The 12,958-nt window shown below is 39.7% G+C and overlaps 1 protein-coding gene across 1 annotated transcript in view; it reads left to right on the forward strand.

Annotated features, from left to right (window-relative positions):
- Positions 1-12,958, forward strand: part of BUB1B (BUB1 mitotic checkpoint serine/threonine kinase B) — a 1,687,592-nt gene that overhangs the window by 1,510,100 nt on the left and 164,534 nt on the right. The window contains exon 20 of the mRNA XM_044074144.1: positions 11,190-11,329. Coding sequence (XP_043930079.1) covers positions 11,190-11,329 — 140 coding nt within the window. The remainder of the gene's footprint in view (positions 1-11,189; positions 11,330-12,958) is intronic.

Raw genomic sequence — 12,958 nt, forward strand, 5'->3', positions numbered from 1 at the left:
CATTTGAGACTTGTGTCTATAGTTTCCAGGATCTGTAGATGGCCCACTGTTTTGCAGAGGGATGGCTGTTGCTGTTCTTCATTCATGAGGCATGAAGCCTGTTTGGAGGCTGCAGTTAAATAGCAATTTTAAAGGGCTTGATAGATTGCTTCATGCTATTTAGAAGGCATTCTGAGATATTGTCTGGGCCCATTGATGTAGTGTTCTTGGCCCTAGAGCATTAAGGACCTGTGATAGCAGGGGGAATTATATTTGATGGTATTTCCTGAGGGAAGATTGAGGGGGAGAGAGGGGTAAGGTTGGATTTTGTCTGCCAGTGGGTGTAAGCAGGGGCTTGGGAGATGAAACATTTACAAGCAGAGGCATGGGAGATTACCATTTACAAGCTGTCTGTGTCCATTAGAGACATAGGTGCTAAACCAGGGATGAATTCCCTGCCCCCCAAGTGGCTCCATTAACAATGAGTTCTGCACGCAAGTGTGTATTGCATTTGAGGTTGCGAACATAGCTAAATAATGCCTTGTAATTGTCCTTGGCCTGGAAGGCCAAATTTACATTAAAGTTGGCTTTGGTAGACTTTGTCCTCTGGGTTGTTTTGTTCAGTTTGATGAGAGTGCTTTTATCCTTCTGGGTGCTGCACCTCCTAAATTTTGCCATGATTTTCTTCCTTTTGTTATACAGCCAATTGATGTTGTGATTGATTCTGTACTACTTCCTGATGGGTGCAGCTTCCTCTATGCAGCTATTAACCTGCTTCTATAGGGTTTCTGTGAGCATAGGCAGCAGTGTTCTCAGGGTTTAAGGGGCTTGAAATTTTGACAGGTTATCACTTAATAGTAGGAAGTTCATCTTAATTTCAGACTTAGCTGGGGTTCCACTTTTTATTTTTACTTCAAAGGAGACCATTTTGTGGTCTGACCTTACCAGAGAAGATATTAAACTAAGGAGTTTGCAGCACTCTCCCATATTAGTGAGGACCACATCCAATATGGTTGCACCCCTGGTTAGTGTATTGTCAGTCTGGTCCAGAGATGTGTTTACAAAGTCCAGGAATCTCTCTGCCTGTACATTTTGTGGTGTATATGATTTATAGGTTCATAGATTAGTGCTAGGCTAACCCCATGTGAGAATCAAACCCTGCACTTTGTGTCTGTAAGGTAAACACCTTAACCATTATGCCAACCTCTTTATGAGTCCTAGTTAATAGTAGGGTAATTAAAGTCGCCCATGAATATGGTAATGGGTTGGATGGTGAGTATTTCCAATAAGTTTAAATACATGGTATGGGTTTCCTGGGTCATACAGGGGGAGCTATAGCTTGCAAGAAAGTGGTATGGGATTTTGCCTATGGTGATTTGAATGTGTAGAAGCTCAAGAGCATTGTCATGCTTGACCAGACTTGAGGCATATTTATTTTTTATATAAATTGAGACACCTCCACCTATAGTCCCTGTCTGTGTAGTAGCTGGTCTAAATGAGTGGAAGACCTTACAACCTTGCACTGTCTGTGTGCTGTCCACAGCTTTTAACCATGTCTCAGTGACCACACAGACATCAGCATTCTCCAGAATGAAGAGAGCTTCTAGGGAGTGGAGTCTGTTAGACTCTTAGCATTGAGCAGAAATATGTTTAGATTTTCTTGGTTTTGATTTGTTATATCAGAAGTACTTTCAGTTTGGCATTGCCTAAAAAAGGCACTATGGGGGAGGACAGTGTTTTAGCTAATAATCAAAAGCCTAGAGGGAACAGGACCATTCCTGGCAAAACAGCATGGCCTGTTGACTATTTCCTTCCAGGCTGACAAATATTGCACCCCCCCCCCCCTTAGAATGACACTAGAAATGAAGCCAATTATTAGTCAGCCATCTTTTGCTTGTATTGTGGCATCATCCTTGGAGAAGGTAAAATACTGCTCAATGCTAGGCTCATACTAGCCTGAGACACACATTCCAAGAGCTCCATGATGTCTCTTCTCATAAAGTCTAGTAAGGTATATCTCAGGTCATTTACACACACACATGGACTATGACGGAGTCATACTGGTACTTGTGGTCCAGTGACCTGAGTGAATGTATAATGTGATGGATCCTGTCCCCTAATAAGCAACTGACTGTGACTTTCTCCTTACTCAACCTCATGAGAGAAACATCAGTGTGTCTCACAATGGAGTATCCAATGACCAGAATAATGGATTGTGTGGTGACTTGCCTTATGGGCTTAGAAGTAGAGGTTCTATGAGATGTGGCTCTGTCTGTTGATGTGGGTGGTGGTTTGAAAGAGTGAATTCAGGGCTGTTGAAGGTATTTGATGTGTACTTTGTCTAGGAGGTCTTTGTGATGTAGGTAAGTTACATTTAAGTGCCTTAGCATGAGTGGGTCGATGTGTTTGCACTGAATTGTGTGTGACTAGTGCAGCATGTGTACTACTTGCCACCTTATTGACAGTAGGAGTGCTTTTATGTGAGAGCTTTGCCTCCAGTGATATTGTCTTAATACATTTCTCACATACCACATCAGTTTGTCTGAGAATTAACTGGTTGTCAGTAAACATGAGGCAATTTCTACATTGCCTTAGGATGCCCATATCCACCAAGATGGTGGAAAAGCTCATATACATGGCAACAGACTATTTTTATTAATTAGGCAGTTGGAGTAAGAATATAAAGTAATGCCAGGAATACCAGGTTTGCAGTTCTGGGGGCAGTGCTTGTTAGTGCAAACTACTTGTCCTGTGTCTAACTAGGTATTGCTAAAATTTTAATGGTGCGTTTACAGGAAAAATGTCAACTCAAGGTGTCTGTGTCTATACAAGGCACTGCCAAGCACTTGAGGGGAAAGTAATAAGCAGAACCTGGTGACTTGTGGATGAAGTATTTAGGCAGTACTCTGAAGTTAAGTTAGATAGCAGCAAATCAAGCAGTGCCTACTGAAAAGAAAGAATTAGCTTGTCAAGAATGATGAAAAGAGGGGGGTCACCTGAATGGCTACTTGTCTGGCTTCTATTAGTGCTGGTCTCACCACAGCTTCACCCTGCTGGGATACAATGCTCCTTTGTTTCTTCTCTCATCAGAAGCAAAACAGCAGCATAAATCCTAAGATGAGAAGCAGGCCACAGGCTGGTGATCCACAAGTCTTGTCCCAGATGATGCAAAGGTCATTAGGCTTGTTGCAACCTTTTCTTGGTAGATGCCTTGAATAGCAACCAGACCAGTCAGGCAGGTCAAACACAGACACTCACTGACCAACCAGAAGCAGTCAGAAATCAATACACTTAGAAGACTGTTCCTGCATTTTTGGTTGCCCTCAGCCTGTTCCTTGCTAGCTTCCTCATTTTCCTCAGGTTCTGCAGGAGCTGGTGGAACAAAGAACCATACATTGTGTTCCTTTCTCTCAACAGGGAACAGGTTTTTGTTCTCTTTTGGCCCAGGCAGCTCTGGTTCTACCTTCCTTTGCACCTGGCCAGGACAATATCACAAGATACCTCACAGGGTGGATCTTCTCTCACAAGACAAGAGGTCGGTCATTCACCCTCACTTGTCCACACTTCAGTTGACACTTTGGGTGATATGGTTTTGATTTGAGTCACCAATTTTCTGATGATTTGCTTCAGGTTTTGCCAGGAGGCCAGAAACCCCAGTACTAGAAAATCTTATGTGGCAAAATGGAGGAGATTTTCTGTTTGGTGTCTCAAGCATGACCAGGACCCTTTTTTCTCTGGGGTTCCCTATGGTCATTTCTTATTTGTGTGAATTGCTCAATACTGGGTTGGCATATTCTTCTGTTAAAGTTCATTAACCAGCCATTCTTGTCTGTCTGCCTTTGAGTCCACCTTTGGCTTCTAGTTTTGAATTCAAACAATTCCTAAAACACGTCCTTTTGTATGTGGTCCCAAAGGAAGTCTAGTCCTTTTCCTTGGGATATTAATTTTATTCTTGAAAAATTATCTGTCTTCTTTTGAGCCTGCCTTTTCTTCCCTGCACCATTGTACTTGAAGACTGTGTTGCGGCGACCTGCACCATTGTACTTGAAGACTGTATTGCGGTGATCCTTTCTTCTTCCAAAAAAATTTCTGAACTCCAAGCCCTAATGGCTTTTATTGTTTTTTGCCCAAGGACAGGGTGTCTCTTTGTACTAATCCATCTTGTATGCCCAAGGTTGTTAATTTCTCCTTGAGTCATCTATTCATCTTACCTCCTTTTTTTTCCCTTCTCTACAATCTGCTAGTGAGAAAGAAATACGCATACTGGTTTTACATGGACCGCTTGGATATTACTTGGATAAGACAAAATGCATCAGAAAACCTGAACAACATTTTGTTTCCTTTCATGCCATGAAATTGGATTTGCCAGTGTCTAAGCAAACTATTTCCTGTATCTCTGAGGCCATTTCCTTTTGTTATTCTTTTCATGGCAGGCAGCTTTTCTCTTTTGTTCCTGCTCATTCTACCAGGGCCTATTCAGGTGCTTTTTTCAAGGGTCTGGATACTAGGTCCATCTTGGAAGCTGCTACTTCGTCTTCTGTGCACACTTTTATCAAGCTTTATAAGTTGTATGTCATTCCCAGGACCAGAGCAGGATTTGCTTGGGGTATTCTTCATGGGTTTGTAGAACTCTTCTCTGCCTTCCTCCTCTCATACTTTCCAGTAGTTTTCGTAGTCTCCCATATATAAAGAATACTACATTTGTGATAAGGAAGGACATAGTACTATTGTGTAAGATCTTACCATAACAATATATGTTCTACTTCTCACTGTTGCAGTAGTATTCTGTCCCTCCCTCATTCTCCCTTTTTATTTTTCTGTTGCCTTACTGCTAGCTTAAGGGTGTCTTCTTACATCTTTATTTCCTTCTGTTTCCCTTCCTGGATGGGCATGTTATTGTTTCTCTGGTTCTCCTGGGGCACTTACCTTGTGAGGATTAGGAGTCCATACATCACTTATGTACTTCCAACTTGCACGTAGAGCATATGCCTGACATACAACACCAGAAAGGTGTTAAAGGCTTTGGTAGGCTGGCCAGATGTTAGGCTATCCTTGGCAGGATATCCTCAATATAAGGAATATGGCAACAGTGGAGGAAGTAGGACAGCTACTGTTGTGGTAAGATATCATGCAGCTGTACTTTCTTCTGGAATGTCCCTATGACTCCTAGATCTCCTCACCATCAATACAGCAGGAGCAGAATCTGATAGATGCTCAGAAGAAACTCTTCCGAGAGGAACACCTGTTACATCTAGAAAAAGCTATTTCTTCTAGGGATGTTTGTCAAATTTATATTCTGGATTGCAAGTGTATCTGCAGCAGTATTGTTGGTTTTCTCTATACTGTAACACACTATTACAGTCTGGGGTCTATAATTCCTTAAGTGTACACAAAGCTACCATCACATTCCCTTCCCTCCATTTATAATGAATGTTTTTCTGATACATATTTATATGTAATTGACTCTTTCTTGCTGCTAGCTTCTACTGCTTCTGTTTGCTGCAGGTCCCAGTATACAGATTTCTTTCAGGTTGGCTGGGTTACAGCATGTTTTGCTGTCTGTGGTGGCAGTGTTTGCTACATGCTGTATCAGCAGCATTGAGGCACAATGTAGTAGAAGACTCTTCAGTTTAATAAGATAGGATACCAGTGGTAGCCATTTGTCCAGCTAACCAGACCTGAAGGTAAGCAAGTAAAGGTGTGAAAAGTGGTTTCAGTTGGAAGTTAAGTTCAGTCATCAGTGCCCAGTGCAAGGGCGAAGCCAAAAAGATCAAGAGAGTAACAGCGTACTCTAAAGTTCGATGAAGTTTGCAGTAGTGCTGTATTCTGGATTAGCTCCATATCAGACACATTGAGTTGGGTAAACTAAAAACAACTTGATATTAAGAACAGGCCACCCAGAAGTTCAGGAGTTTGCAGATTACATAAAGAAACCCTTGATTTATTACCTGCTCAAATAAAGTTTGTATCACCTGTATGTAATAATATCTGCTACTGTCTAGAAAGAGGCACATAAAGCTGGATCTAATTATCTGGAGAAAGATAAACAGACAAATAGCCCTCCAGACTTTGAGGGGTGGTAAAGAACAACAGGACTTCGGAACTGTACAAATTGTTTCATTAAGAGAAAGATAGCTGAAATTTTCATGATGGAGTCCATTATTGGATAGATCTGAACTCTTAGGCATTTGAAATAGTTTGGATTAATAGATCAGGAGTCATAGTCTTAAAGCATTGACAGCTGGAAGTTGAGAGATCTTGCTCAATTTTATTGATGCTTATTTTATGTACTGCTACTTGGGAACATTTCCATGGCTTGTTGGCATAACTAAGCACTTAAAGATCTGCGTCCTTGAAAGTATTCCCTGTGTTAGGAGTTGAGGGATCATGATTAGTTAAGCTTTTGTGTCAAATTGGAGTCTACAACATAATGGATGTGTTGTTTGTGGTGACAAATTCTGTTGATTTTTTTATTACAATTCATATGCTAGAGAGAGAAAGCAAACATGATACTAGGTGTTTTCCCAACACATTCTTGTAAAAAAGCCCAGAAAACTCTCCTAGAGTGAAATGTTGAACCTGCATAGAACTGGAGGAATCAGACCATGAGAAATGGTGATTCATCACCTATTGAAACCTAGAATCCTTCAAAAAAGTGTTAAATGTACTAGCAATTCTCTCATCTCCTGTACTCTGGAGTTTGGCTAGGTTGAGGCTGGCTACCATTGGCCCCTTAACCACTGGCCTGGGTAAAATTCCCTAAAAGTTACCTGCCACTTAGATGATCTGAGACCAGTTTTGTCATGGTCATAGAAAGGTATTAAGACATAAAAATACACTGTCTCCTACTTCCAAAGTAATATAGAAGTACACTGAGAAAAAGTCAGGTTTTTGTGACCTTTCTTATAAACACAAGACTTGTATTGTTTATTGAATTTAGTAATAATTATTTTTGCTGTTCTAATCAGTGGATTGATAGAAGAAATGGGATGTTAGCCTTTACACTGAGAAGCTTGTATAATAGGGGTGAGCTTTCCCCTATGAGCTCACTGCATTAGGCTGCTAAAGTAACTTGTTTGAGCTTGCAGGATTAAAAAAAGGAATTTGTTCATGGTCATGGATTACTACTTTTTGGACTTTCTCCTTTTCCTAGTTTTATGCAGCTCTGGAGCTAGTATGCATAAGTTCATGGTGTGTGGGGGTTGCCTATACACACCGTGAATTTGAGGTGCGAGTATTATTGTTGCAAGCTTTCACAGCAGACACTTGGGGGTCGGTGACTGTCAAGGCTAGACATCTATCAAAAATGTCCATTAACCTCCTTTCTCCAACCTTCAGCAATTCTGGATGTCAGCTTTGGTGACTTATGGTTGCCCAGTAGCAGAATAGACTTAAATGCTTATTAGAAGCCTAAGTGTTATTGATTTGATTAAAATTAAGAGCAGATATGTTTCATTGAACAAAAAGGTAAAACAGTTTGGGTAATGACAACAAGGAAGTTAACTATTCTCGCTAAATAAATAGTAAGAAGTAAGTTATAGCAGTGTCTCTTTCAAGTATCAGAGCGACTATTCCTACAAAGAGTGCATGCATTCTGCAAATCAGAGAAATAGTTAAAAAAGATGGTGTGAAAATCCCCACCCCCAAGCTTACATTCACACTGACTGACTGCACAAAATGGCACTGATCTCGCATGTACTCACTAACTTATATGCACATGCTGACTAGCTACAGTGGCTGACTAGGTTCAATATACACAGAAATCTACACCCCCCCCATTCATCTATATAGCACCCATGACAGTTGAGAAAGAAAATGTCTCCCAAGGGGAAAAAATATACCATGTCGATACTACCTAGAAAATTGAAAGTCAAAGTCAGCAGATAAAAAAAGTGGTCAAAAGTGGTAGCCAGCCACCCTTGAATCTGCTTGGCAAATTTGTTCATATGATGGGACCCAATTCTGAATGTAAAGTTATATGTTTTTTAATGTACTTTTTCCCCTTGCTTTGTCTGCTTACCTTCAGGCCTTCTCACATGAACCTAAGCCATTCATTTTCCTGTCCAGAGTATTTTCCCATTGAGGGCAAGAGCTGACAGGGGTGCATTATATAGATGGTGATGGCAGTGTTTTGTGCCCTCAATGGCCTCATGCAATAAGGGTGTATTTTATATGGTCCTAGCCCCTAACCCTTTGTAGCTAATGTGAGCACTCACAACACCAAAGGGTCTCTTATGCCCTCTCACTCCATGTGCATGCTCTCACACCTGCTTTTGAGGGCTGCTATCATTGGCTTTGGACCTGCAAGTCTAGTCCCACAGTCCTATTGCCTTTGCTGTCGTGCAGGTCTCTGCTTGCACTGGACCACTTGGCTGACAAGGTCCACAACCTGCCTTCATCCAAGATGGGCAGGCTGCTGTTAAGTCAATCACTTCCACTCTCCTGGCTCAGCCGTTCCAGTGGACAAATTGATAATCAGACTCTAGTCATCTGAGTCAGACAGGGATTTTTTTGCCCTCTGCCACAGAGCCAGATGAATGTAAACTTGCATTTGACCAAGAAAAAAACATGAAATATAAACCTCTAAAGTGCCAACCATTTAAATGGGAGAAGTCATCTCTGATAGTCTTTTCCATGTACGACTGCTGTCATGTTAATTACCATTAATAGATGGTAAGGAGGCACCAAAAACTCAATTAGAAAAATTATATTAAAGGACAGGAACTCGCGGACCTAAAAAGTATTTACACCCAGATATATCTGTCAGTTGCCCAATTTTTTCCATTGTGGAATCCCACAGGACATATCAGGGTCTGAATTATCTGGGAGTTGTCTATAATAAAGTTACTTGAAGAAAACCAGAAAATCTTTGAGAAGGGGGAAAAAAAGCACTTCTGTCTTCCCCATGACAGTTGAGAGAGAAAATATCTCCTGTAATTCCTCTGTCACCTGACTGATTTTTGTAGAAAAACAGTACTAAGGAATAGCAACAACCATGCACTGGACAGTCAGGATTCCAAATTAAAATTTATTAAAAAAATAAAATACTATCAAATTCCGGTAGCGCCTCGGCTTCAGCAGCCTTTACAGAGTATAAAAAAGCATCCCTTATATAACAAACTACACAACAATCAATAAATTAAACAATTAACCATTTCCAGTTTGCATTCCATATTTTAACCCCTTAAGGGTCAGTGTATCAAATTTTAAAATAAAAGTAGATTATTTTCAAAGCAGTTTACTTTTGATGTTAGTTCCATTAAAAGGCTCATTATATAGCTGTTCTAAAACTGTTACTTGAAGTCCCTGAACATCACTAATATGGCAAGCTTTAAAATCCATAGCAAATGGACTTTCTGTCTTGCATTGTTTTATATCTCTAATGTGTTCCTTTATTCTTGTAGAGAAAGATCTTTTACTTTCCCCAATGTAGAACTTGCCACATGGACACCTCAGTGCATAAACCACCCCCACACTATCACACCTAAAATTACCCTGAACTTGAAAACTTTTACCATTAATTCTTGGAAAACTACTAACCACAATACTACAACAGGAACATTTCCCACATGGGACCATTCCTATATAAACCATCTCCCTACATATACCATCTGTTGGTGCAACAAATTTCCCACTGACTAAAATGTCAGTAATACTTCTGCCACATTTATATGAAATACGTGGCTTACTTTCTAGGATGATATTGAAATCCTTGTGGTTTACCAAAAAAAAAAAAAAAAAAAAACAGTAATAATTCACCAATTTAATTCCACAGAAAATAATGTGTACCTATTAACAAAAATATTGGCTCCTTTTCTGCCTTATTCATTACAGGGAGATGTCCATTATTGTGTCTCAAAATACTCTTCCTACTGTGGAATACCTTGTAAGCAGTGCACATACATTAGTATGCACTCACACATACCCATATATCTTGTCAATCTGTCACGTATAGATTATACACATACACAAACACACACACCATATATATATGTGTGTGTGTGTATGTATATATATATATATATGTGTGTGTGTGTGTGTGTGTATATATATATATATATATATATATATATATATATATATATACACACACACACGCACACACACACACCAACCAATAGAAAATAAAGGCTAGGTGAGTTCATTTATTAGCTTTATCACTGGCAGCCTGAACTGTTAAAACTATTGAAAGATCTAGGGGAAGTTAAGGGTGAAGCTTTGCTGAAATGACAGATCTATGGTCTCCAGCTGGCCTTGGATAACAGTATGTCAGTCCGCATCCTAGCTGCCTGAACATTTATTGAGAGACCTCAAGATCTCTCTTTCACCAAGGGCATGCAGATATTTTGACCAGAAGTGTGTTTTGGTTCCCATTTCCTCTGGTTTTAAAAATGTTTCCTCCTTAAAATGAACTATCAAAGAGAACTGTTGTAAGGAAAAAGAAAACCCATTCCTCCGTATGGATAAGACTGTATTCCTTCCAGTTAAAATACCAGTGATCACACCTTTCTTTTTCCCATGATGGCCTTTACTTGCACCTGACTGCCTTGTTTGAATTCATAATGGCAAGAGAGATACGTGGGATAAACTGTCCTAGGATTATGTGGCCAATATAGGACATTACTTTGATAGTCTTTTGAGCTGAGTATCCCTCGAAATGCAGTGTTTTCTAATCTTTCTGACATCATAATTCTGGTCCCACTATCCACATGATCAGCATAATTTCTTGGTCTGTTAGTCACAGACGGTGCTTTACATCTAAGATAGCCATCTTTGGGGAGTCGCAACCTGAAACAGGTGTGACTTTAAAAACTGAGTAGCCATTGGATGGATGAAATTTGATCAGTTAAATAACATGACAGCTACTCATTTTATAAAAGGTTTGCAGATATCATTGCATGGATCATTTGCATTACCAAATTATTTTTGTAGTAGAAGGGTGTATTTTATTAGCCTTGCTAGAATTTACTTAACTATGCATTTCAGTCATTTTCTGCACATTTTTCTAATCACAGTGGAGTAGGTGGATAAAAACTACAGCTTGTTGATACATATAGCCATTCACTATTGTAAACTGTTGCATCCTAATTAATCTCAAGTTGTGTGATTTCCTTCAGCATATACCACTGTAAATATTTTCAATAACTGTTCACCCTTTTATTTCATTTGTTTGTAAATGTAAGTAATTATATTTGTGTGTTTTAATTTAGGACATTATATCATCCTCTGACATCACTCCAGAATGGACACAAGTTTTGTCAATGAAACTTATTTCCCTTGTTGCAGAATTACATAAAGCAGAGATTGTGCATGGAGACCTAAGACCAGAGATGCTGTTGCTGGGGCACAGGTCAGTTTTATTTAACATCCTAAATCCATTAAGCAAGACCACTGAGGTATTTAGCTGTGTGTATCATTAAGCTTGGAGAGCTCTGGATATGGTAGTGAAAGTGTACATATTTTTTAAGTGGATATCATTTAAGCCCCATGTTTTATTAAACTTTATAAAATATGATGTACTAATTGGTGCTCTTTTCAGGTGCATACTAAAGACTACTTTTTTTGTGATTTTGTCTCTTCATTTAAGCCCAGCCATGTTGATCTTTCTTAGAACATGGAAACTAAAGGGGTCAAAAGAGATTATATCTTCAAGAACTTTGTTGGACGTTCATTTGCTGAACTTAGAATCTTTATTTTGCTTAGAAAGTGTGTGTCATTTCACAGTGATTAAGAAATTCCTAGTCAGAATACTTTAGTTCTGTGATTGAGCTCAGAGAATAGCTATGAACCATAGGGACTCAGTGGACATGTTTTCTCTCTCATTTGAGGGATGAGTGAGTCACCATAAACCAGTGGATTTTCATCATGGTCATAGATGACCACATCGTACAGCTAGTAGGTCCTCCCTTCAGGATGGGCTCCAATTTGGGACTTGGGCATTTGCAAAAAGCTGTGTAATCAAACCCAGAATCTTTTCGTCAGTGGTTCTGTAAAGACCCTTTTTCCTTCCAAATGAACTACTGTTCCTTAGTTAAGAATACTATGTGGGACTATGTGATCTTGGACCTTATCAGTTTCAGTAAACACTTTTAATACATTCAATTTGCTTGATGGCAGAAACAGATAGTAATCCTACCTACTCTGTCATTCACGTACATTCAGTGTTCTGGTTTCCTCTCACCCCTTCTGTGTCTGTAAGTTGTCCTCTTGAATGTCTCAGATTTCCTTTCCACCACTAATTTGGGTAATCCGTTCCATGGATCCACTCCCGAAATTATGTTCTGGGGGTGACTTTCTGAGACACTCACCCTTGTCTCTGGGCAGTGGTAGAGTGTTGCTAGATATAAAGGGTGCACGTCCATGTCTTGGCTCTATGCAGGAGATTCATTCAGCTCACTATGAGTGAATGCCATTTGTAGTACAGACTGATACTGAGTGGTATTTCCACTGTGATAATGTTTACCAGAATACCGGTCATGTTGAATAAGTCTTTGAAAAAGAGAGGACCTGCTTGTCTGGCTCCTCATGGCCCCAGAAAGTGACTCTATTTCCACTGTTTTTGTAGGCCTTGATGTCTTTATAAATTGAGAAGTCCTTTCAGAGTCTGACTTGGGAGGACTGCCATTATCAAGGTAGAGTGGGGCACTGTCAGTCATCCTAATGTCAGGTCACTTTGTGTGTGTTTTTTATGTTCTCTACATGTCTGTCAGGGTATTCTGTAGGTAATGTGATTTCCTGTCACCTCTGAAAAATATGCTGATTGGTTGGCTGTACTTAATTAGCCTTACAGATGTTGTATTTATCTTTGCCTTGCATGGCTGAAAAGGGTCTAAGGACCAGTTACTTTAAGTAACAAATTAAGGTTATATGTCTGATGCTGTGGTTGAAGATGCAGCTAAACTTCCAGGCTTAGACAGTCCTGTGTCTTCTAGGCTTAATAATGATCATGAACTTTACAGATTGTTTTCATACATGAAAA

Source organism: Protopterus annectens, chromosome 6.part0 (assembly GCF_019279795.1).
Source record: "Protopterus annectens isolate FY-2018-M chromosome 6.part0, PAN1.0, whole genome shotgun sequence".
Classification (NCBI taxonomy): Eukaryota; Metazoa; Chordata; order Ceratodontiformes; family Protopteridae; genus Protopterus; species Protopterus annectens.